General features: G+C 36.9%; 1 protein-coding gene across 1 annotated transcript; it reads right to left on the bottom strand.

Moving 5' to 3' along the window:
• Positions 1 to 1,570: 1,570 nt before the first annotated feature.
• On the bottom strand, positions 1,571 to 27,677 carry LOC138242250 (tenascin-X-like). The gene is made up of 36 exons (XM_069197729.1): positions 27,636 to 27,677; positions 26,975 to 27,038; positions 26,314 to 26,484; positions 25,653 to 25,910; positions 24,992 to 25,162; positions 24,331 to 24,501; positions 23,670 to 23,927; positions 23,009 to 23,179; positions 22,348 to 22,605; positions 21,687 to 21,944; positions 21,026 to 21,283; positions 20,365 to 20,622; positions 19,043 to 19,300; positions 18,382 to 18,639; positions 17,721 to 17,978; positions 17,060 to 17,317; positions 16,399 to 16,656; positions 15,738 to 15,995; positions 15,077 to 15,334; positions 13,755 to 14,012; positions 13,094 to 13,351; positions 12,433 to 12,690; positions 11,772 to 12,029; positions 11,111 to 11,368; positions 10,450 to 10,707; positions 9,789 to 10,046; positions 9,128 to 9,385; positions 7,806 to 8,063; positions 7,145 to 7,402; positions 5,823 to 6,080; positions 4,501 to 4,758; positions 3,840 to 4,097; positions 3,179 to 3,436; positions 2,518 to 2,775; positions 1,857 to 2,114; positions 1,571 to 1,584 (listed from the first exon to the last, which is right to left on the bottom strand). Exons 1-36 carry the CDS (start codon positions 27,675 to 27,677, stop codon positions 1,571 to 1,573), a joined length of 8,286 nt encoding a protein of 2,761 aa, XP_069053830.1.

Raw genomic sequence — 27,677 nt, 5'->3', positions numbered from 1 at the left:
AGACTGAGCAGTCGGTCCACTGACTTCAACTCTGTAGCTCCCTACATTTCCAGATGGAGCTGTCCAGCTCAGAAGCAGGGAACTTGTGGTGATGTGACTTGCAGTCAAATTGGTGATGGAACTAGGCACTGAATGAGAGAAAGAAATATACATTTAAAAAGAGAGGATTTGACAAGTTTTTCACACTACACAAGATATCTAGATGAAAACTGATAACATTTTATGTTGGAAAAAATCCAATATGAATCATAAGGCATTTTCTAGAAAATGGCAGATTTCACAAAATTTGGCATATTTAATGAAAGCATTATTCAACATGAATTTATTTTATATCATGAAAGATAAGTGACAAAAATGAAGATCGATATAAAATAATATGCCCTTTCTCAAATCATTGTCTTATGCATCTCTATCAATGAAAATATGACAATTCACATTTAACTTCCAGAAACTGATATTCTTAAGAGTGAGCTAAGGACTAAGATTTGGATATGAATTTTACATTCCTCGTGTTGAACTTCCTGCACTCACCTGTGAATGTTGTGATGGAGACTGGAGACCCAACAGTAACATTGTCTGCAGCTACAGCAACAACCTCCAGGGAGTAATTGCTTCCAGGGCTCAGCCCAGTGATCTGAACTGATGAAGTGCTTACTGTCAGAGACTGAGCAGTCGGTCCACTGACTTCAACTCTGTAGCTCCCTACATTTCCAGATGGAGCTGTCCAGCTCAGAAGAAGGGAACTTGTGGTGATGTTACTTGCAGTCAAATTGGTGATGGAACCAGACACTGAATGAGAGTAAAAAAGATATATTGAAAAAGTGAGGATTTGACAAGTTTTTCACACTACACAAGATATCTAGATAAAAAATGATAACATTTTATGTTGGAAAAAATCAAATATGAATCATAAGGCATTTTCTAGAAAAAGGCAGATCTCACAAAAGTTGGCATGTTTAATGAAAGCATTATTCAACGTGAATTTATTTGATATGATAAAAGCTAAATAACAAGAGTGAAGATCGATATAAAATAATATGCCCTTTCTCAAATTATTGTCTTATGCATCTCTATAAATCAAAATATGACAATTCAATTTCAGAATTCCAGAAACTGATATTCTTGAAAGTTAGTTAAGGACTAAGATTTGGATGTGAATTTTTAAATTCCTCGTGTTGAACTTCCTGCACTCACCTGTAAATGTTGTGATGGAGACTGGAGACCCAACAGTAACATTGTCTGCAGCTACAGCAACAACCTGCAGGGAGTAATTGCTTCCAGGGCTCAGCCCAGTGATCTGAACTGATGAAGTGCTCACTGTCAGAGACTGAGCAGTCGGTCCACTGACTTCAACTCTGTAGCTCCCTACATTTCCAGATGGAGCTGTCCAGCTCAGAAGCAGGGAACTTGTGGTGATGTCACTTGCAGTCAAATTGGTGATGGAACCAGGCACTGAATGAGAGAAAGAAATATATATTGAAAAAGAGGGGATTTGACAAGTTTTTCACACTACACAAGATATCTAGATAAAAACTGATAACATTTTATGTTGGAAAATATCCAATATGAATCATAAGGCATTTTCTAGAAAAAGGCAGATTTCACAAAAGTTGGCATGTTTAATGAAAGCATTATTCAACATGAATTTATTTTATATCATGAAAGATAAATGACAAAAATGAAAATCGATATAAAATAATATGCCCTTTCTCAAAGCATTGTCTTATGCATCTCTATCAATGAAAATATGACAATTCACATTTAACTTCCAGAAACTGATATTCTTAAGAGTGAGCTAAGGACTAAGATTTGGATGTGAATTTTTAAATTCCTCGTGTTGAACTTCCTGCACTCACCTGTAAATGTTGTGATGGAGACTGGAGACCCAACAGTAACATTGTCTGCAGCTACAGCAACAACCTGCAGGGAGTAATTGCTTCCAGGGCTCAGCCCAGTGATCTGAACTGATGAAGTGCTCACTGTCAGAGACTGAGCAGTCGGTCCACTGACTTCAACTCTGTAGCTCCCTACATTTCCAGATGGAGCTGTCCAGCTCAGAAGCAGGGAACTTGTGGTGATGTTACTTGCAGTCAAATTGGTGATGGAACCAGACACTGAATGAGAGTAAAAAAGATATATTGAAAAAGTGAGGATTTGACAAGTTTTTCACACTACGCAAGATATCTAGATAAAAACTGATAACATTTTACGTTGGAAAAAATCCAATATGAATAATAAGGCATTTTCTAGAAAAAGGCAGATTTCACAAACCTTGGCATATTTAATGAAAGCATTATTCAACATGAATTTATTTTATATAATGAAAGATAAATGACAAAAATGAAGATCGATATAAAATAATATGCCCTTTCTCAAATCATTGTCTTATGCATCTCTATCAATGAAAATATGACAATTCACATTTAACTTCCAGAAACTGATATTCTTAAGAGTGAGCTAAGGACTAAGATTTGGATGTGAATTTTAAATTCCTCGTGTTGAACTTCCTGCACTCACCTGTAAATGTTGTGATGGAGACTGGAGACCCAACAGTAACATTGTCTGCAGCTACGGCAACAACCTGCAGGGAGTAATTGCTTCCAGGGCTCAGCCCAGTGATCTGAACTGATGAAGTGCTCACTGTCAGAGACTGAGCAGTCGGTCCACTGACTTCAACTCTGTAGCTCCCTACATTTCCAGATGGAGCTGTCCAGTTCAGAAGCAGGGAACTTGTGTTGATGTTACTTGCAGTCAAATTGGTGATGGACCCAGGCACTGAATTAGAGAAAGAAAGATATATTTAAAAAGAGAGGATTTGAAAAGTTTTTCACACTACACAAGATATCTAGATAAAAACTGATAACATTTTATGTTGGAATAAATCCAATATGAATCATAAGGCATTTTCTAGAAAAAGGCAGATTTCACAAAAGTTGGCATATTTAATGAAAGCTTTATTCAACATGAATTTATTTTATGTAATGAAAGATAAACGACAAAAATGAAGATCGATATAAAATAATATGACCTTTCTCAAATCATTGTCTTATGCATCTCTCTCAACGAAAATATGACAATTCACATTTAACTTCCAGAAACTGATATTCTTAAGAGTGAGCTAAGGACTAAGATTTGGATGTGAATTTTAAATTCCTCGTGTTGAACTTCCTGCACTCACCTGTAAATGTTGTGATGGAGACTGGAGACCCAACAGTAACATTGTCTGCAGCTACGGCAACAACCTGCAGGGAGTAATTGCTTCCAGGGCTCAGCCCAGTGATCTGAACTGATGAAGTGCTCACTGTCAGAGACTGAGCAGTCGGTCCACTGACTTCAACTCTGTAGCTCCCTACATTTCCAGATGGAGCTGTCCAGCTCAGAAGCAGGGAACTTGTGGTGATGTTACTTGCAGTCAAATTGGTGATGGAACCAGACACTGAATGAGAGTAAAAAAGATATATTGAAAAAGTGAGGATTTGACAAGTTTTTCACACTACGCAAGATATCTAGATAAAAACTGATAACATTTTACGTTGGAAAAAATCCAATATGAATAATAAGGCATTTTCTAGAAAAAGGCAGATTTCACAAACCTTGGCATATTTAATGAAAGCATTATTCAACATGAATTTATTTTATATAATGAAAGATAAATGACAAAAATGAAGATCGATATAAAATAATATGCCCTTTCTCAAATCATTGTCTTATGCATCTCTATCAATGAAAATATGACAAATCACATTTAACTTCCAGAAACTGATATTCTTAAGAGTGAGCTAAGGACTAAGATTTGGATGTGAATTTTAAATTCCTCGTGTTGAACTTCCTGCACTCACCTGTAAATGTTGTGATGGAGACTGGAGACCCAACAGTAACATTGTCTGCAGCTACGGCAACAACCTGCAGGGAGTAATTGCTTCCAGGGCTCAGCCCAGTGATCTGAACTGATGAAGTGCTCACTGTCAGAGACTGAGCAGTCGGTCCACTGACTTCAACTCTGTAGCTCCCTACATTTCCAGATGGAGCTGTCCAGCTCAGAAGCAGGGAACTTGTGGTGATGTCACTTGCAGTCAAATTGGTGATGGAACCAGGCACTGAATGAGAGAAAGAAATATATATTGAAAAAGAGGGGATTTGACAAGTTTTTCACACTACACAAGATATCTAGATAAAAACTGATAACATTTTATGTTGGAAAATATCCAATATGAATCATAAGGCATTTTGTAGAAAAAGACAGATTTCACAAAAGTTGGCATGTTTAATGAAAGCATTATTCAACATGAATTTATTTTATATCATGAAAGATAAATGACAAAAATGAAGATCGATATAAAATAATATGCCCTTTCTCAAATCATTGTCTTATGCATCTCTATCAATGAAAATATGACAATTCACATTTAACTTCCAGAAACTGATATTCTTAAGAGTGAGCTAAGGACTAAGATTTGGATGTGAATTTTAAATTCCTCGTGTTGAACTTCCTGCACTCACCTGTAAATGTTGTGATGGAGACTGGAGACCCAACAGTAACATTGTCTGCAGCTACAGCAACAACCTGCAGGGAGTAATTGCTTCCGGGGCTCAGCCCAGTGATCTGAACTGATGAAGTGCTCACTGTCAGAGACTGAGCAGTCGGTCCACTGACTTCAACTCTGTAGCTCCCTACATTTCCAGATGGAGCTGTCCAGCTCAGAAGCAGGGAACTTGTGGTGATGTTACTTGCAGTCAAATTGGTGATGGACCCAGGCACTGAATGAGAGAAAGAAATATATATTTGAAAAGAGAGGATTTGAAAAGTTTTTCACACTATACAAGATATCTAGATAAAAACTGATAACATTTTACGTTGGAAAAAATCCAATATGAATCATTAGGCATTTTCTAGAAAAAGGCAGATTTCACAACAGTTGGCATATTTAATGAAAGCATTATTCAACATGAATTTATTTAATATAATGAAAGATAAATGACAAAAATGAAGATCGATATAAAATAATATGCCCTTTCTCAAATCATTGTCTTATGCATCTCTATCAATGAAAATATGACAATTCACATTTAACTTCCAGAAACTGATATTCTTAAGAGTGAGCTAAGGACTAAGATTTGGATGTGAATTTTAAATTCCTCGTGTTGAACTTCCTGCACTCACCTGTAAATGTTGTGATGGAGACTGGAGACCCAACAGTAACATTGTCTGCAGCTACAGCAACAACCTGCAGGGAGTAATTGCTTCCAGGGCTCAGCCCAGTGATCTGAACTGATGAAGTGCTCACTGTCAGAGACTGAGCAGTCGGTCCACTGACTTCAACTCTGTAGCTCCCTACATTTCCAGATGGAGCTGTCCAGCTCAGAAGCAGGGAACTTGTGGTGATGTTACTTGCAGTCAAATTGGTGATGGACCCAGGCACTGAATGAGAGAAAGAAATATACATTTAAAAAGAGAGGATTTGAAAAGTTTTTCACACTACACAAGATATCTAGATAAAAACTGATAACATTTTATGTTGGAAAAAATCCAATATGACTCAAAAGGCATTTTCTAAAAAAAGGCAGATTTCACAAACCTTGGCATATTTAATGAAAGCATTATTCAACGTGAATTTATTTTATATAATGAAAGATAAATGACAAAAATGAAGATCGATATAAAATAATATGCCCTTTCTCAAATCATTGTCTTATGCATCTCTATCAATGAAAATATGACAATTCACATTTAACTTCCAGAAACTGATATTCTTAAGAGTGAGCTAAGGACTAAGATTTGGATGTGAATTTTAAATTCCTCGTGTTGAACTTCCTGCACTCACCAGTAAATGTTGTGATGGAGACTGGAGACCCAACAGTAACATTGTCTGCAGCTACGGCAACAACCTGCAGGGAGTAATTGCTTCCAGGGCTCAGCCCAGTGATCTGAACTGATGAAGTGCTCACTGTCAGAGACTGAGCAGTCGGTCCATTGACTTCAACTCTGTAGCTCCCTACATTTCCAGATGGAGCTGTCCAGATCAGAAGCAGGGAACTTGTGGTGATGTTACTTGCAGTCAAACTGGTGATGGACCCAGGCACTGAATGAGAGAAAGAAATAAATATTTGAAAAGAGAGGATTTGAAAAGTTTTTCACACTATACAAGATATCTAGATAAAAACTGATAACATTTTACGTTGGAAAAAATCCAATATGAATCATAAGGCATTTTCTAGAAAAAGGCAGATTTCACAAACCTTGGCATATTTAATGAAAGCATTATTCAACATGAATTTATTTCATATAATGAAAGATAAATGACAAAAATGAAGATCGATATAAAATAATATGCCCTTTCTCAAATCATTGTCTTATGCATCTCTATCAATGAAAATATGACAATTCACATTTAACTTCCAGAAACTGATATTCTTAAGAGTGAGCTAAGGACTAAGATTTGGATGTGAATTTTAAATTCCTCGTGTTGAACTTCCTGCACTCACCTGTAAATGTTGTGATGGAGACTGGAGACCCAACAGTAACATTGTCTGCAGCTACAGCAACAACCTGCAGGGAGTAATTGCTTCCAGGGCTCAGCCCAGTGATCTGAACTGATGAAGTGCTCACTGTCAGAGACTGAGCAGTCGGTCCACTGACTTCAACTCTGTAGCTCCCTACATTTCCAGATGGAGCTGTCCAGCTCAGAAGCAGGGAACTTGTGGTGATGTTACTTGCAGTCAAATTGGTGAAGGACCCAGGCACTGAATGAGAGAAAGAAATATATATTTGAAAAGAGAGGATTTGCAAAGTTTTTCACACTATACAAGATATCTAGATAAAAACTGATAACATTTTACGTTGGAAAAAATCCAATATGAATCATAAGGCATTTTCTAGAAAAAGGCAGATTTCACAAACCTTGGCATATTTAATGAAAGCATTATTCAACATGAATTTATTTTATATAATGAAAGATAAATGACAAAAATGAAGATCGATATAAAATAATATGCCCGTTCTCAAATCATTGTCTTATGCATCTCTATCAATGAAAATATGACAATTCACATTTAACTTCCAGAAACTGATATTCTTAAGAGTGAGCTAAGGACTAAGATTTGGATGTGAATTTTAAATTCCTCGTGTTGAACTTCCTGCACTCACCTGTAAATGTTGTGATGGAGACTGGAGACCCAACAGTAACATTGTCTGCAGCTACAGCAACAACCTGCAGGGAGTAATTGCTTCCGGGGCTCAACCCAGTGATCTGAACTGATGAAGTGCTCACTGTCAGAGACTGAGCAGTCGGTCCACTGACTTTAACTCTGTAGCTCCCTACATTTCCAGATGGAGCTGTCCAGCTCAGAAGCAGGGAACTTGTGGTGATGTTACTTGCAGTCAAATTGGTGATGGACCCAGGCACTGAATGAGAGAAAGAAATATATATTTAAAAAGAGAGGATTTGAAAAGTTTTTCACACTATACAAGATATCTAGATAAAAACTGATAACATTTTACGGTGGAAAAAATCCAATATGAATCATAAGGCATTTTCCAGAAAAAGGCAGATTTCACAAACCTTGGCATATTTAATGAAAGCATTATTCAACATGAATTTATTTCATATAATGAAAGATAAATGACAAAAATGAAGATCGATATAAAATAATATGCCCTTTCTCAAATCATTGTCTTATGCATCTCTATCAATGAAAATATGACAATTCACATTTAACTTCCAGAAACTGATATTCTTAAGAGTGAGCTAAGGACTAAGATTTGGATGTGAATTTTAAATTCCTCGTGTTGAACTTCCTGCACTCACCTGTAAATGTTGTGATGGAGACTGGAGACCCAACAGTAACATTGTCTGCAGCTACGGCAACAACCTGCAGGGAGTAATTGCTTCCAGGGCTCAGCCCAGTGATCTGAACTGATGAAGTGCTCACTGTCAGAGACTGAGCAGTCGGTCCACTGACTTCAACTCTGTAGCTCCCTACATTTCCAGATGGAGCTGTCCAGCTCAGAAGCAGGGAACTTGTGGTGATGTTACTTGCAGTCAAATTGGTGATTGACCCAGGCACTGAATGAGAGAAAGAAATATACATTTAAAAAGAGAGGATTTGACAAGTTTTTCACACTATACAAGATATCTAGATAAAAACTGATAACATTTTACGTTGGAAAAAATCCAATATGAATCATAAGGCATTTTCTAGAAAAAGGCAGATTTCACAAACCTTGGCATATTTAATGAAAGCATTATTCAACATGAATTTATTTCATATAATGAAAGATAAATGACAAAAATGAAGATCGATATAAAATAATATGCCCTTTCTCAAATCATTGTCTTATGCATCTCTATCAATGAAAATATGACAATTCACATTTAACTTCCAGAAACTGATATTCTTAAGAGTGAGCTAAGGACTAAGATTTGGATGTGAATTTTAAATTCCTCGTGTTGAACTTCCTGCACTCACCTGTAAATGTTGTGATGGAGACTGGAGACCCAACAGTAACATTGTCTGCAGCTACAGCAACAACCTGCAGGGAGTAATTGCTTCCAGGGCTCAGCCCAGTGATCTGAACTGATGAAGTGCTCACTGTCAGAGACTGAGCAGTCGGTCCACTGACTTCAACTCTGTAGCTCCCTACATTTCCAGATGGAGCTGTCCAGCTCAGAAGCAGGGAACTTGTGGTGATGTTACTTGCAGTCAAATTGGTGAAGGACCCAGGCACTGAATGAGAGAAAGAAATATATATTTGAAAAGAGAGGATTTGCAAAGTTTTTCACACTATACAAGATATCTAGATAAAAACTGATAACATTTTACGTTGGAAAAAATCCAATATGAATCATAAGGCATTTTCTAGAAAAAGGCAGATTTCACAAACCTTGGCATATTTAATGAAAGCATTATTCAACATGAATTTATTTTATATAATGAAAGATAAATGACAAAAATGAAGATCGATATAAAATAATATGCCCGTTCTCAAATCATTGTCTTATGCATCTCTATCAATGAAAATATGACAATTCACATTTAACTTCCAGAAACTGATATTCTTAAGAGTGAGCTAAGGACTAAGATTTGGATGTGAATTTTAAATTCCTCGTGTTGAACTTCCTGCACTCACCTGTAAATGTTGTGATGGAGACTGGAGACCCAACAGTAACATTGTCTGCAGCTACAGCAACAACCTGCAGGGAGTAATTGCTTCCGGGGCTCAACCCAGTGATCTGAACTGATGAAGTGCTCACTGTCAGAGACTGAGCAGTCGGTCCACTGACTTTAACTCTGTAGCTCCCTACATTTCCAGATGGAGCTGTCCAGCTCAGAAGCAGGGAACTTGTGGTGATGTTACTTGCAGTCAAATTGGTGATGGACCCAGGCACTGAATGAGAGAAAGAAATATATATTTAAAAAGAGAGGATTTGAAAAGTTTTTCACACTATACAAGATATCTAGATAAAAACTGATAACATTTTACGGTGGAAAAAATCCAATATGAATCATAAGGCATTTTCCAGAAAAAGGCAGATTTCACAAACCTTGGCATATTTAATGAAAGCATTATTCAACATGAATTTATTTCATATAATGAAAGATAAATGACAAAAATGAAGATCGATATAAAATAATATGCCCTTTCTCAAATCATTGTCTTATGCATCTCTATCAATGAAAATATGACAATTCACATTTAACTTCCAGAAACTGATATTCTTAAGAGTGAGCTAAGGACTAAGATTTGGATGTGAATTTTAAATTCCTCGTGTTGAACTTCCTGCACTCACCTGTAAATGTTGTGATGGAGACTGGAGACCCAACAGTAACATTGTGTGCAGCTACGGCAACAACCTGCAGGGAGTAATTGCTTCCAGGGCTCAGCCCAGTGATCTGAACTGATGAAGTGCTCACTGTCAGAGACTGAGCAGTCGGTCCACTGACTTCAACTCTGTAGCTCCCTACATTTCCAGATGGAGCTGTCCAGCTCAGAAGCAGGGAACTTGTGGTGATGTTACTTGCAGTCAAATTGGTGATTGACCCAGGCACTGAATGAGAGAAAGAAATATACATTTAAAAAGAGAGGATTTGACAAGTTTTTCACACTATACAAGATATCTAGATAAAAACTGATAACATTTTATGTTGGAAAAAATCCAGTATGAATCATTAGGCATTTTCTAGAAAAAGGCAGATTTCACAACAGTTGGCATATTTAATGAAAGCATTATTCAACATGAATTTATTTTATATAATGAAAGATAAATGACAAAAATGAAGATCGATATAAAATAATATGCCCTTTCTCAAATCATTGTCTTATGCATCTCTATCAATGAAAATATGACAATTCACATTTAACTTGCAGAAACTGATATTCTTAAGAGTGAGCTAAGGACTAAGATTTGGATGTGAATTTTAAATTCCTCGTGTTTAACTTCCTGCACTCACCTGTAAATGTTGTGATGGAGACTGGAGACCCAACAGTAACATTGTCTGCAGCTACAGCAACAACCTGCAGGGAGTAATTGCTTCCGGGGCTCAGCCCAGTAATCTGAACTGATGAAGTGCTCACTGTCAGAGACTGAGCAGTCGGTCCACTGACTTCAACTCTGTAGCTCCCTACATTTCCAGATGGAGCTGTCCAGCTCAGAAGCAGGGAACTTGTGGTGATGTTACTTGCAGTCAAATTGGTGATGGACCCAGGCACTGAATGAGAGAAAGAAATATATATTTGAAAAGAGAGGATTTGAAAAGTTTTTCACACTATACAAGATATCTAGATAAAAACTGATAACATTTTACGTCGGAAAAAATCCAATATGAATCATAAGGCATTTTCCAGAAAAAGGCAGATTTCACAAACCTTGGCATATTTAATTAAAGCATTATTCAACATGAATTTATTTCATATAATGAAAGATAAATGACAAAAATGAAGATCGATATAAAATAATATGCCCTTTCTCAAATCATTGTCTTATGCATCTCTATCAATGAAAATATGACAATTCACATTTAACTTCCAGAAACTGATATTCTTAAGAGTGAGCTAAGGACTAAGATTTGGATGTGAATTTTAAATTCCTCGTGTTGAACTTCCTGCACTCACCTGTAAATGTTGTGATGGAGACTGGAGACCCAACAGTAACATTGTCTGCAGCTACGGCAACAACCTGCAGGGAGTAATTGCTTCCAGGGCTCAGCCCAGTGATCTGAACTGATGAAGTGCTCACTGTCAGAGACTGAGCAGTCGGTCCACTGACTTCAACTCTGTAGCTCCCTACATTTCCAGATGGAGCTGTCCAGCTCAGAAGCAGGGAACTTGTGGTGATGTTACTTGCAGTCAAATTGGTGATGGACCCAGGCACTGAATGAGAGAAAGAAATATACATTTAAAAAGAGAGGATTTGAAAAGTTTTTCACACTACACAAGATATCTAGATAAAAACTGATAACATTTTATGTTGGAAAAAATCCAATATGACTCAAAAGGCATTTTCTAAAAAAAGGCAGATTTCACAAACCTTGGCATATTTAATGAAAGCATTATTCAACGTGAATTTATTTTATATAATGAAAGATAAATGACAAAAATGAAGATCGATATAAAATAATATGCCCTTTCTCAAATCATTGTCTTATGCATCTCTATCAATGAAAATATGACAATTCACATTTAACTTCCAGAAACTGATATTCTTAAGAGTGAGCTAAGGACTAAGATTTGGATGTGAATTTTAAATTCCTCGTGTTGAACTTCCTGCACTCACCAGTAAATGTTGTGATGGAGACTGGAGACCCAACAGTAACATTGTCTGCAGCTACGGCAACAACCTGCAGGGAGTAATTGCTTCCAGGGCTCAGCCCAGTGATCTGAACTGATGAAGTGCTCACTGTCAGAGACTGAGCAGTCGGTCCATTGACTTCAACTCTGTAACTCCCTACATTTCCAGATGGAGCTGTCCAGCTCAGAAGCAGGGAACTTGTGGTGATGTTACTTGCAGTCAAATTGGTGATGGACCCAGGCACTGAATGAGAGAAAGAAATATATATTTGAAAAGAGAGGATTTGAAAAGTTTTTCACACTATACAAGATATCTAGATAAAAACTGATAACATTTTACGTTGGAAAAAATCCAATATGAATCATTAGGCATTTTCTAGAAAAAGGCAGATTTCACAACAGTTGGCATATTTAATGAAAGCATTATTCAACATGAATTTATTTTATATAATGAAAGAGAAATGACAAAAATGAAGATCGATATAAAATAATATGCCCTTTCTCAAATCATTGTCTTATGCATCTCTATCAATGAAAATATGACAATTCACATTTAACTTCCAGAAACTGATATTCTTAAGAGTGAGCTAAGGACTAAGATTTGGATGTGAATTTTAAATTCCTCGTGTTGAACTTCCTGCACTCACCTGTAAATGTTGTGATGGAGACTGGAGACCCAACAGTAACATTGTCTGCAGCTACGGCAACAACCTGCAGGGAGTAATTGCTTCCGGGGCTCAGCCCAGTGATCTGAACTGATGAAGTGCTCACTGTCAGAGACTGAGCAGTCGGTCCACTGACTTCAACTCTGTAGCTCCCTACATTTCCAGATGGAGCTGTCCAGCTCAGAAGCAGGGAACTTGTGGTGATGTTACTTGCAGTCAAATTGGTGATGGACCCAGGCACTGAATGAGAGAAAGAAATATATATTTGAAAAGAGAGGATTTGAAAAGTTTTTCACACTATACAAGATATCTAGATAAAAACTGATAACATTTTACATTGGAAAAAATCCAATATGAATCATAAGGCATTTTCCAGAAAAAGGCAGATTTCACAAACCTTGGCATATTTAATGAAAGCATTATTCAACATGAATTTATTTCATATAATGAAAGATAAATGACAAAAATGAAGATCGATATAAAATAATATGCCCTTTCTCAAATCATTGTCTTATGCATCTCTATCAATGAAAATATGACAATTCACATTTAACTTCCAGAAACTGATATTCTTAAGAGTGAGCTAAGGACTAAGATTTGGATGTGAATTTTAAATTCCTCGTGTTGAACTTCCTGCACTCACCTGTAAATGTTGTGATGGAGACTGGAGACCCAACAGTAACATTGTCTGCAGCTACGGCAACAACCTGCAGGGAGTAATTGCTTCCAGGGCTCAGCCCAGTGATCTGAACTGATGAAGTGCTCACTGTCAGAGACTGAGCAGTCGGTCCACTGACTTCAACTCTGTAGCTCCCTACATTTCCAGATGGAGCTGTCCAGCTCAGAAGCAGGGAACTTGTGGTGATGTTACTTGCAGTCAAATTGGTGATGGACCCAGGCACTGAATGAGAGAAAGAAATATACATTTAAAAAGAGAGGATTTGAAAAGTTTTTCACACTACACAAGATATCTAGATAAAAACTGATAACATTTTATGTTGGAAAAAATCCAATATGACTCAAAAGGCATTTTCTAAAAAAAGGCAGATTTCACAAACCTTGGCATATTTAATGAAAGCATTATTCAACGTGAATTTATTTTATATAATGAAAGATAAATGACAAAAATGAAGATCGATATAAAATAATATGCCCGTTCTCAAATCATTGTCTTATGCATCTCTATCAATGAAAATATGACAATTCACATTTAACTTCCAGAAACTGATATTCTTAAGAGTGAGCTAAGGACTAAGATTTGGATGTGAATTTTAAATTCCTCGTGTTGAACTTCCTGCACTCACCAGTAAATGTTGTGATGGAGACTGGAGACCCAACAGTAACATTGTCTGCAGCTACGGCAACAACCTGCAGGGAGTAATTGCTTCCAGGGCTCAGCCCAGTGATCTGAACTGATGAAGTGCTCACTGTCAGAGACTGAGCAGTCGGTCCATTGACTTCAACTCTGTAGCTCCCTACATTTCCAGATGGAGCTGTCCAGATCAGAAGCAGGGAACTTGTGGTGATGTTACTTGCAGTCAAATTGGTGATGGACCCAGGCACTGAATGAGAGAAAGAAATAAATATTTGAAAAGAGAGGATTTGAAAAGTTTTTCACACTATACAAGATATCTAGATAAAAACTGATAACATTTTACGTTGGAAAAAATCCAATATGAATCATAAGGCATTTTCTAGAAAAAGGGAGATTTCACAAACCTTGGCATATTTAATGAAAGCATTATTCAACATGAATTTATTTTATATAATGAAAGATAAATGACAAAAATGAAGATCGATATAAAATAATATGCCCGTTCTCAAATCATTGTCTTATGCATCTCTATCAATGAAAATATGACAATTCACATTTAACTTCCAGAAACTGATATTCTTAAGAGTGAGCTAAGGACTAAGATTTGGATGTGAATTTTAAATTCCTCGTGTTGAACTTCCTGCACTCACCTGTAAATGTTGTGATGGAGACTGGAGACCCAACAGTAACATTGTCTGCAGCTACAGCAACAACCTGCAGGGAGTAATTGCTTCCAGGGCTCAGCCCAGTGATCTGAACTGATGAAGTGCTCACTGTCAGAGACTGAGCAGTCGGTCCAATGACTTCAACTCTGTAGCTCCCTACATTTCCAGATGGAGCTGTCCAGCTCAGAAGCAGGGAACTTGTGGTGATGTTACTTGCAGTCAAATTGGTGATGGACCCAGGCACTGAATGAGAGAAAGAAATATATATTTGAAAAGAGAGGATTTGCAAAGTTTTTCACACTATACAAGATATCTAGATAAAAACTGATAACATTTTACGTTGGAAAATATCCAATATGAATCATAAGGCATTTTCTAGAAAAAGGCAGATTTCACAAACCTTGGCATATTTAATGAAAGCATTATTCAACATGAATTTATTTTATATAATGAAAGATAAATGACAAAAATGAAGATCGATATAAAATAATATGCCCGTTCTCAAATCATTGTCTTATGCATCTCTATCAATGAAAATATGACAATTCACATTTAACTTCCAGAAACTGATATTCTTAAGAGTGAGCTAAGGACTAAGATTTGGATGTGAATTTTAAATTCCTCGTGTTGAACTTCCTGCACTCACCTGTAAATGTTGTGATGGAGACTGGAGACCCAACAGTAACATTGTCTGCAGCTACAGCAACAACCTGCAGGGAGTAATTGCTTCCGGGGCTCAACCCAGTGATCTGAACTGATGAAGTGCTCACTGTCAGAGACTGAGCAGTCGGTCCACTGACTTTAACTCTGTAGCTCCCTACATTTCCAGATGGAGCTGTCCAGCTCAGAAGCAGGGAACTTGTGGTGATGTTACTTGCAGTCAAATTGGTGATGGACCCAGGCACTGAATGAGAGAAAGAAATATATATTTGAAAAGAGAGGATTTGAAAAGTTTTTCACACTATACAAGATATCTAGATAAAAACTGATAACATTTTACGTTGGAAAAAATCCAATATGAATCATTAGGCATTTTCTAGAAAAAGGCAGATTTCACAACAGTTGGCATATTTAATGAAAGCATTATTCAACATGAATTTATTTAATATAATGAAAGATAAATGACAAAAATGAAGATCGATATAAAATAATATGCCCTTTCTCAAATCATTGTCTTATGCATCTCTATCAATGAAAATATGACAATTCACATTTAACTTCCAGAAACTGATATTCTTAAGAGTGAGCTAAGGACTAAGATTTGGATGTGAATTTTAAATTCCTCGTGTTGAACTTCCTGCACTCACCTGTAAATGTTGTGATGGAGACTGGAGACCCAACAGTAACATTGTCTGCAGCTACAGCAACAACCTGCAGGGAGTAATTGCTTCCGGGGCTCAGCCCAGTGATCTGAACTGATGAAGTGCTCACTGTCAGAGACTGAGCAGTCGGTCCACTGACTTCAACTCTGTAGCTCCCTACATTTCCAGATGGAGCTGTCCAGCTCAGAAGCAGGGAACTTGTGGTGATGTTACTTGCAGTCAAATTGGTGATGGACCCAGGCACTGAATGAGAGAAAGAAATATATATTTGAAAAGAGAGGATTTGAAAAGTTTTTCACACTATACAAGATATCTAGATAAAAACTGATAACATTTTACATTGGAAAAAATCCAATATGAATCATAAGGCATTTTCCAGAAAAAGGCAGATTTCACAAACCTTGGCATATTTAATGAAAGCATTATTCAACATGAATTTATTTCATATAATGAAAGATAAATGACAAAAATGAAGATCGATATAAAATAATATGCCCTTTCTCAAATCATTGTCTTATGCATCTCTATCAATGAAAATATGACAATTCACATTTAACTTCCAGAAACTGATATTCTTAAGAGTGAGCTAAGGACTAAGATTTGGATGTGAATTTTAAATTCCTCGTGTTGAACTTCCTGCACTCACCTGTAAATGTTGTGATGGAGACTGGAGACCCAACAGTAACATTGTCTGCAGCTACGGCAACAACCTGCAGGGAGTAATTGCTTCCAGGGCTCAGCCCAGTGATCTGAACTGATGAAGTGCTCACTGTCAGAGACTGAGCAGTCGGTCCACTGACTTCAACTCTGTAGCTCCCTACATTTCCAGATGGAGCTGTCCAGCTCAGAAGCAGGGAACTTGTGGTGATGTTACTTGCAGTCAAATTGGTGATGGACCCAGGCACTGAATGAGAGAAAGAAATATACATTTAAAAAGAGAGGATTTGAAAAGTTTTTCACACTACACAAGATATCTAGATAAAAACTGATAACATTTTATGTTGGAAAAAATCCAATATGACTCAAAAGGCATTTTCTAAAAAAAGGCAGATTTCACAAACCTTGGCATATTTAATGAAAGCATTATTCAACGTGAATTTATTTTATATAATGAAAGATAAATGACAAAAATGAAGATCGATATAAAATAATATGCCCTTTCTCAAATCATTGTCTTATGCATCTCTATCAATGAAAATATGACAATTCACATTTAACTTCCAGAAACTGATATTCTTAAGAGTGAGCTAAGGACTAAGATTTGGATGTGAATTTTAAATTCCTCGTGTTGAACTTCCTGCACTCACCAGTAAATGTTGTGATGGAGACTGGAGACCCAACAGTAACATTGTCTGCAGCTACGGCAACAACCTGCAGGGAGTAATTGCTTCCAGGGCTCAGCCCAGTGATCTGAACTGATGAAGTGCTCACTGTCAGAGACTGAGCAGTCGGTCCATTGACTTCAACTCTGTAGCTCCCTACATTTCCAGATGGAGCTGTCCAGATCAGAAGCAGGGAACTTGTGGTGATGTTACTTGCAGTCAAATTGGTGATGGACCCAGGCACTGAATGAGAGAAAGAAATAAATATTTGAAAAGAGAGGATTTGAAAAGTTTTTCACACTATACAAGATATCTAGATAAAAACTGATAACATTTTACGTTGGAAAAAATCCAATATGAATCATAAGGCATTTTCTAGAAAAAGGCAGATTTCACAAACCTTGGCATATTTAATGAAAGCATTATTCAACATGAATTTATTTTATATAATGAAAGATAAATGACAAAAATGAAGATCGATATAAAATAATATGCCCTTTCTCAAATCATTGTCTTATGCATCTCTATCAATGAAAATATGACAATTCACATTTAACTTCCAGAAACTGATATTCTTAAGAGTGAGCTAAGGACTAAGATTTGGATGTGAATTTTAAATTCCTCATGTTGAACTTCCTGCACTCACCTGTAAATGTTGTGATGGAGACTGGAGACCCAACAGTAACATTGTCTGCAGCTACAGCAACAACCTGCAGGGAGTAATTGCTTCCGGGGCTCAGCCCAGTGATCTGAACTGATGAAGTGCTCACTGTCAGAGACTGAGCAGTCGGTCCACTGACTTCAACTCTGTAGCTCCCTACATTTCCAGATGGAGCTGTCCAGCTCAGAAGCAGGGAACTTGTGGTGATGTTACTTGCAGTCAAATTGGTGATGGACCCAGGCACTGAATGAGAGAAAGAAATATATATTTGAAAAGAGAGGATTTGAAAAGTTTTTCACACTATACAAGATATCTAGATAAAAACTGATAACATTTTACGTCGGAAAAAATCCAATATGAATCATAAGGCATTTTCCAGAAAAAGGCAGATTTCACAAACCTTGGCATATTTAATGAAAGCATTATTCAACATGAATTTATTTCATATAATGAAAGATAAATGACAAAAATGAAGATCGATATAAAATAATATGCCCTTTCTCAAATCATTGTCTTATGCATCTCTATCAATGAAAATATGACAATTCACATTTAACTTCCAGAAACTGATATTCTTAAGAGTGAGCTAAGGACTAAGATTTGGATGTGAATTTTAAATTCCTCGTGTTGAACTTCCTGCACTCACCTGTAAATGTTGTGATGGAGACTGGAGACCCAACAGTAACATTGTCTGCAGCTACGGCAACAACCTGCAGGGAGTAATTGCTTCCAGGGCTCAGCCCAGTGATCTGAACTGATGAAGTGCTCACTGTCAGAGACTGAGCAGTCGGTCCACTGACTTCAACTCTGTAGCTCCCTACATTTCCAGATGGAGCTGTCCAGCTCAGAAGCAGGGAACTTGTGGTGATGTTACTTGCAGTCAAATTGGTGATGGACCCAGGCACTGAATGAGAGAAAGAAATATACATTTAAAAAGAGAGGATTTGAAAAGTTTTTCACACTACACAAGATATCTAGATAAAAACTGATAACATTTTATGTTGGAAAAAATCCAATATGACTCAAAAGGCATTTTCTAAAAAAAGGCAGATTTCACAAACCTTGGCATATTTAATGAAAGCATTATTCAACGTGAATTTATTTTATATAATGAAAGATAAATGACAAAAATGAAGATCGATATAAAATAATATGCCCTTTCTCAAATCATTGTCTTATGCATCTCTATCAATGAAAATATGACAATTCACATTTAACTTCCAGAAACTGATATTCTTAAGAGTGAGCTAAGGACTAAGATTTGGATGTGAATTTTAAATTCCTCGTGTTGAACTTCCTGCACTCACCAGTAAATGTTGTGATGGAGACTGGAGACCCAACAGTAACATTGTCTGCAGCTACGGCAACAACCTGCAGGGAGTAATTGCTTCCAGGGCTCAGCCCAGTGATCTGAACTGATGAAGTGCTCACTGTCAGAGACTGAGCAGTCGGTCCATTGACTTCAACTCTGTAGCTCCCTACATTTCCAGATGGAGCTGTCCAGATCAGAAGCAGGGAACTTGTGGTGATGTTACTTGCAGTCAAATTGGTGATGGACCCAGGCACTGAATGAGAGAAAGAAATAAATATTTGAAAAGAGAGGATTTGAAAAGTTTTTCACACTATACAAGATATCTAGATAAAAACTGATAACATTTTACGTTGGAAAAAATCCAATATGAATCATAAGGCATTTTCTAGAAAAAGGCAGATTTCACAAACCTTGGCATATTTAATGAAAGCATTATTCAACATGAATTTATTTTATATAATGAAAGATAAATGACAAAAATGAAGATCGATATAAAATAATATGCCCGTTCTCAAATCATTGTCTTATGCATCTCTATCAATGAAAATATGACAATTCACATTTAACTTCCAGAAACTGATATTCTTAAGAGTGAGCTAAGGACTAAGATTTGGATGTGAATTTTAAATTCCTCGTGTTGAACTTCCTGCACTCACCTGTAAATGTTGTGATGGAGACTGGAGACCCAACAGTAACATTGTCTGCAGCTACAGCAACAACCTGCAGGGAGTAATTGCTTCCAGGGCTCAGCCCAGTGATCTGAACTGATGAAGTGCTCACTGTCAGAGACTGAGCAGTCGGTCCACTGACTTCAACTCTGTAGCTCCCTACATTTCCAGATGGAGCTGTCCAGCTCAGAAGCAGGGAACTTGTGGTGATGTTACTTGCAGTCAAATTGGTGATGGACCCAGGCACTGAATGAGAGAAAGAAATATATATTTGAAAAGAGAGGATTTGCAAAGTTTTTCACACTATACAAGATATCTAGATAAAAACTGATAACATTTTACGTTGGAAAAAATCCAATATGAATCATAAGGCATTTTCTAGAAAAAGGCAGATTTCACAAACCTTGGCATATTTAATGAAAGCATTATTCAACATGAATTTATTTTATATAATGAAAGATAAATGACAAAAATGAAGATCGATATAAAATAATATGCCCGTTCTCAAATCATTGTCTTATGCATCTCTATCAATGAAAATATGACAATTCACATTTAACTTCCAGAAACTGATATTCTTAAGAGTGAGCTAAGGACTAAGATTTGGATGTGAATTTTAAATTCCTCGTGTTGAACTTCCTGCACTCACCTGTAAATGTTGTGATGGAGACTGGAGACCCAACAGTAACATTGTCTGCAGCTACAGCAACAACCTGCAGGGAGTAATTGCTTCCGGGGCTCAACCCAGTGATCTGAACTGATGAAGTGCTCACTGTCAGAGACTGAGCAGTCGGTCCACTGACTTTAACTCTGTAGCTCCCTACATTTCCAGATGGAGCTGTCCAGCTCAGAAGCAGGGAACTTGTGGTGATGTTACTTGCAGTCAAATTGGTGATGGACCCAGGCACTGAATGAGAGAAAGAAATATATATTTGAAAAGAGAGGATTTGAAAAGTTTTTCACACTATACAAGATATCTAGATAAAAACTGATAACATTTTACGTTGGAAAAAATCCAATATGAATCATAAGGCATTTTCCAGAAAAAGGCAGATTTCACAAACCTTGGCATATTTAATGAAAGCATTATTCAACATGAATTTATTTCATATAATGAAAGATAAATGACAAAAATGAAGATCGATATAAAATAATATGCCCTTTCTCAAATCATTGTCTTATGCATCTCTATCAATGAAAATATGACAATTCACATTTAACTTCCAGAAACTGATATTCTTAAGAGTGAGCTAAGGACTAAGATTTGGATGTGAATTTTAAATTCCTCGTGTTGAACTTCCTGCACTCACCTGTAAATGTTGTGATGGAGACTGGAGACCCAACAGTAACATTGTCTGCAGCTACGGCAACAACCTGCAGGGAGTAATTGCTTCCAGGGCTCAGCCCAGTGATCTGAACTGATGAAGTGCTCACTGTCAGAGACTGAGCAGTCGGTCCACTGACTTCAACTCTGTAGCTCCCTACATTTCCAGATGGAGCTGTCCAGCTCAGAAGCAGGGAACTTGTGGTGATGTTACTTGCAGTCAAATTGGTGATTGACCCAGGCACTGAATGAGAGAAAGAAATATACATTTAAAAAGAGAGGATTTGACAAGTTTTTCACACTATACAAGATATCTAGATAAAAACTGATAACATTTTACGTTGGAAAAAATCCAATATGAATCATAAGGCATTTTCTAGAAAAAGGCAGATTTCACAAACCTTGGCATATTTAATGAAAGCATTATTCAACATGAATTTATTTCATATAATGAAAGATAAATGACAAAAATGAAGATCGATATAAAATAATATGCCCTTTCTCAAATCATTGTCTTATGCATCTCTATCAATGAAAATATGACAATTCACATTTAACTTCCAGAAACTGATATTCTTAAGAGTGAGCTAAGGACTAAGATTTGGATGTGAATTTTAAATTCCTCGTGTTGAACTTCCTGCACTCACCTGTAAATGTTGTGATGGAGACTGGAGACCCAACAGTAACATTGTCTGCAGCTACGGCAACAACCTGCAGGGAGTAATTGCTTCCAGGGCTCAGCCCAGTGATCTGAACTGATGAAGTGCTCACTGTCAGAGACTGAGCAGTCGGTCCACTGACTTCAACTCTGTAGCTCCCTACATTTCCAGATGGAGCTGTCCAGCTCAGAAGCAGGGAACTTGTGGTGATGTTACTTGCAGTCAAATTGGTGATTGACCCAGGCACTGAATGAGAGAAAGAAATATACATTTAAAAAGAGAGGATTTGACAAGTTTTTCACACTATACAAGATATCTAGATAAAAACTGATAACATTTTATGTTGGAAAAAATCCAATGTGAATCATTAGGCATTTTCTAGAAAAAGGCAGATTTCACAACAGTTGGCATATTTAATGAAAGCATTATTCAACATGAATTTATTTTATATAATGAAAGAGAAATGACAAAAATGAAGATCGATATAAAATAATATGCCCTTTCTCAAATCATTGTCTTATGCATCTCTATCAATGAAAATATGACAATTCACATTTAACTTCCAGAAACTGATATTCTTAAGAGTGAGCTAAGGACTAAGATTTGGATGTGAATTTTAAATTCCTCGTGTTGAACTTCCTGCACTCACCTGTAAATGTTGTGATGGAGACTGGAGACCCAACAGTAACATTGTCTGCAGCTACGGCAACAACCTGCAGGGAGTAATTGCTTCCAGGGCTCAGCCCAGTGATCTGAACTGATGAAGTGCTCACTGTCAGAGACTGAGCAGTCGGTCCACTGACTTCAACTCTGTAGCTCCCTACATTTCCAGATGGAGCTGTCCAGCTCAGAAGCAGGGAACTTGTGGTGATGTTACTTGCAGTCAAATTGGTGATGGACCCAGGCACTGAATGAGAGAAAGAAATATATATTTGAAAAGAGAGGATTTGAAAAGTTTTTCACACTATACAAGATATCTAGATAAAAACTGATAACATTTTACGTTGGAAAAAATCCAATATGAATCATAAGGCATTTTCTAGAAAAAGGCAGATTTCACAAACCTTGGCATATTTAATGAAAGCATTATTCAACATGAATTTATTTCATATAATGAAAGATAAATGACAAAAATGAAGATCGATATAAAATAATATGCCCTTTCTCAAATCATTGTCTTATGCATCTCTATCAACGAAAATATGACAATTCACATTTAACTTCCAGAAACTGATATTCTTAAGAGTGAGCTAAGGACTAAGATTTGGATGTGAATTTTAAATTCCTCGTGTTGAACTTCCTGCACTCACCTGTAAATGTTGTGATGGAGACTGGAGACCCAACAGTAACATTGTCTGCAGCTACGGCAACAACCTGCAGGGAGTAATTGCTTCCAGGGCTCAGCCCAGTGATCTGAACTGATGAAGTGCTCACTGTCAGAGACTGAGCAGTCGGTCCACTGACTTCAACTCTGTAGCTCCCTACATTTCCAGATGGAGCTGTCCAGCTCAGAAGCAGGGAACTTGTGGTGATGTTACTTGCAGTCAAATTGGTGATTGACCCAGGCACTGAATGAGAGAAAGAAATATATATTTGAAAAGAGAGGATTTGAAAAGTTTTTCACACTATACAAGATATCTAGATAAAAACTGATAACATTTTACGTTGGAAAAAATCCAATATGAATCATTAGGCATTTTCTAGAAAAAGGCAGATTTCACAACAGTTGGCATATTTAATGAAAGCATTATTCAACATGAATTTATTTTATATAATGAAAGAGAAATGACAAAAATGAAGATCGATATAAAATAATATGCCCTTTCTCAAATCATTGTCTTATGCATCTCTATCAATGAAAATATGACAATTCACATTTAACTTCCAGAAACTGATATTCTTAAGAGTGAGCTAAGGACTAAGATTTGGATGTGAATTTTAAATTCCTCGTGTTGAACTTCCTGCACTCACCTGTAAATGTTGTGATGGAGACTGGAGACCCAACAGTAACATTGTCTGCAGCTACGGCAACAACCTGCAGGGAGTAATTGCTTCCAGGGCTCAGCCCAGTGATCTGAACTGATGAAGTGCTCACTGTCAGAGACTGAGCAGTCGGTCCACTGACTTCAACACTGTAGCTCCCTACATTTCCAGATGGGGCTGTCCAGCTCAGAAGCAGGGAACTTGTGGTGATGTTACTTGCAGTCAAATTGGTGATTGACCCAGGCACTGAATGAGAGAAAGAAATATACATTTAAAAAGAGAGGATTTGAAAAGTTTTTCACACTATACAAGATATCTAGATAAAAACTGATAACATTTTACGTTGGAAAAAATCCAATATGAATCATGAGGCATTTCCTAGAAAAATGCAGATTTCACAAAAGTTGGCATATTTAATGAAAGCATTATTCAACATGAATTTATTTTATATAATGAAAGATAAATGACAAAAATGAGGATCGATATAAAATAATATGCCCTTTCTCAAATAATTGTCTTATGCATCTCTCTCAACGAAAATATGACAATTCACATTTAACTTCCAGAAACTGATATTCTTAAGAGTGAGCTAAGGACTAAGATTTGGATGTGAATTTTAAATTCCTCGTGTTGAACTTCCTGCACTCACCTGTAAATGTTGTGATGGAGACTGGAGACCCAACAGTAACATTGTCTGCAGCTACGGCAACAACCTGCAGGGAGTAATTGCTTCCAGGGCTCAGCCCAGTGATCTGAACTGATGAAGTGCTCACTGTCAGAGACTGAGCAGTCGGTCCACTGACTTCAACTCTGTAGCTCCCTACATTTCCAGATGGAGCTGTCCAGCTCAGAAGCAGGGAACTTGTGGTGATGTTACTTGCAGTCAAATTGGTGATTGACCCAGGCACTGAATGAGAGAAAGAAATATATATTTGAAAAGAGAGGATTTGAAAAGTTTTTCACACTATACAAGATATCTAGATAAAAACTGATAACATTTTACGTTGGAAAAAATCCAATATGAATCATGAGGCATTTTCTAGAAAAAGGCAGATTTCACAAAAGTTGGCATATTTAATGAAAGCATTATTCAACATGAATTTATTTCATATAATGAAAGATAAATGACAAAAATGAAGATCGATATAAAATAATATGCCCTTTCTCAAATCATTGTCTTATGCATCTCTATCAACGAAAATATGACAATTCACATTTAACTTCCAGAAACTGATATTCTTAAGAGTGAGCTAAGGACTAAGATTTGGATGTGAATTTTAAATTCCTCGTGTTGAACTTCCTGCACTCACCTGTAAATGTTGTGATGGAGACTGGAGACCCAACAGTAACATTGTCTGCAGCTACGGCAACAACCTGCAGGGAGTAATTGCTTCCAGGGCTCAGCCCAGTGATCTGAACTGATGAAGTGCTCACTGTCAGAGACTGAGCAGTCGGTCCACTGACTTCAACTCTGTAGCTCCCTACATTTCCAGATGGAGCTGTCCAGCTCAGAAGCAGGGAACTTGTGGTGATGTTACTTGCAGTCAAATTGGTGATTGACCCAGGCACTGAATGAGAGAAAGAAATATATATTTGAAAAGAGAGGATTTGAAAAGTTTTTCACACTATACAAGATATCTAGATAAAAACTGATAACATTTTACGTTGGAAAAAATCCAATATGAATCATTAGGCATTTTCTAGAAAAAGGCAGATTTCACAACAGTTGGCATATTTAATGAAAGCATTATTCAACATGAATTTATTTTATATAATGAAAGAGAAATGACAAAAATGAAGATCGATATAAAATAATATGCCCTTTCTCAAATCATTGTCTTATGCATCTCTATCAATGAAAATATGACAATTCACATTTAACTTCCAGAAACTGATATTCTTAAGAGTGAGCTAAGGACTAAGATTTGGATGTGAATTTTAAATTCCTCGTGTTGAACTTCCTGCACTCACCTGTAAATGTTGTGATGGAGACTGGAGACCCAACAGTAACATTGTCTGCAGCTACGGCAACAACCTGCAGGGAGTAATTGCTTCCAGGGCTCAGCCCAGTGATCTGAACTGATGAAGTGCTCACTGTCAGAGACTGAGCAGTCGGTCCACTGACTTCAACACTGTAGCTCCCTACATTTCCAGATGGGGCTGTCCAGCTCAGAAGCAGGGAACTTGTGGTGATGTTACTTGCAGTCAAATTGGTGATTGACCCAGGCACTGAATGAGAGAAAGAAATATACATTTAAAAAGAGAGGATTTGAAAAGTTTTTCACACTATACAAGATATCTAGATAAAAACTGATAACATTTTACGTTGGAAAAAATCCAATATGAATCATGAGGCATTTTCTAGAAAAAGGCAGATTTCACAAAAGTTGGCATATTTAATGAAAGCATTATTCAACATGAATTTATTTTATATAATGAAAGATAAATGACAAAAATGAGGATCGATATAAAATAATATGCCCTTTCTCAAATCATTGTCTTATGCATCTCTCTCAACGAAAATATGACAATTCACATTTAACTTCCAGAAACTGATATTCTTAAGAGTGAGCAAAGGACTAAGATTTGGATGTGAATTTTAAATTCCTCGTGTTGAACTTCCTGCACTCACCTGTAAATGTTGTGATGGAGACTGGAGACCCAACAGTAACATTGTCTGCAGCTACGGCAACAACCTGCAGGGAGTAATTGCTTCCAGGGCTCAGCCCAGTGATCTGAACTGATGAAGTGCTCACTGTCAGAGACTGAGCAGTCGGTCCACTGACTTCAACTCTGTAGCTCCCTACATTTCCAGATGGAGCTGTCCAGCTCAGAAGCAGGGAACTTGTGGTGATGTTACTTGCAGTCAAATTGGTGATTGACCCAGGCACTGAATGAGAGAAAGAAATATATATTTGAAAAGAGAGGATTTGAAAAGTTTTTCACACTATACAAGATATCTAGATAAAAACTGATAACATTTTACGTTGGAAAAAATCCAATATGAATCATAAGGCATTTTCTAGAAAAAGGCAGATTTCACAAACCCTGGCATATTTAATGAAAGCATTATTCAACATGAATTTATTTCATATAATGAAAGATAAATGACAAAAATGAAGATCGATATAAAATAATATGCCCTTTCTCAAATCATTGTCTTATGCATTTCTATCAATGAAAATATGACAATTCACATTTAACTTCCAGAAACTGATATTCTTAAGAGTGAGCTAAGGACTAAGATTTGGATGTGAATTTTAAATTCCTCGTGTTGAACTTCCTGCACTCACCTGTAAATGTTGTGATGGAGACTGGAGACCCAACAGTAACATTGTCTGCAGCTACAGCAACAACCTGCACGGAGTAATTGCTTCCAGGGCTCAACCCAGTGATCTGAACTGATGAAGTGCTCACTGTCAGAGACTGAGCAGTCGGTCCACTGACTTCAACTCTGTAGCTCCCTACATTTCCAGATGGAGCTGTCCAGCTCAGAAGCAGGGAACTTGTGGTGATGTTACTTGCAGTCAAATTGGTGATGGAACCAGGCACTGAATGAGAGAAAGAAAGATATATTTAAAAAGAGAGGATTTGACAAGTTTTTCACACTATACAAGATATCTAGATAAAAACTGATAACATTTTATGTTGGAAAAAATCCAATATAACTCAAAAGGCATTTTCTAGAAAAAGGCAGATTTCACAAAATTTGGCATATTTAATGAAAGCATTATTCAACATGAATTTATTTTATATAATGAAAGATAAATGACAAAAATGAAGATTGATATAAAATAATACGCCCTTTCTCAAATCATTGTCTTATGCATCTCTATCAATGAAAATATGACAATTCACATTTAACTTCCAGAAACTGATATTCTGAAGAGTGAGCTAAGGACTAAGATTTGGATGTGAATTTTAAATTCCTCGTGTTGAACTTCCTGCACTCACCTGTAAATGTTGTGATGGAGACTGGAGACCCAACAGTAACAT

The sequence above is a fragment of the Lepisosteus oculatus genome, chromosome 13 (assembly GCF_040954835.1).
Source record: "Lepisosteus oculatus isolate fLepOcu1 chromosome 13, fLepOcu1.hap2, whole genome shotgun sequence".
In the NCBI taxonomy this organism is placed as follows: Eukaryota; Metazoa; Chordata; class Actinopteri; order Semionotiformes; family Lepisosteidae; genus Lepisosteus; species Lepisosteus oculatus.
This window is presented reverse-complemented; position numbering and strand designations above follow the sequence as displayed.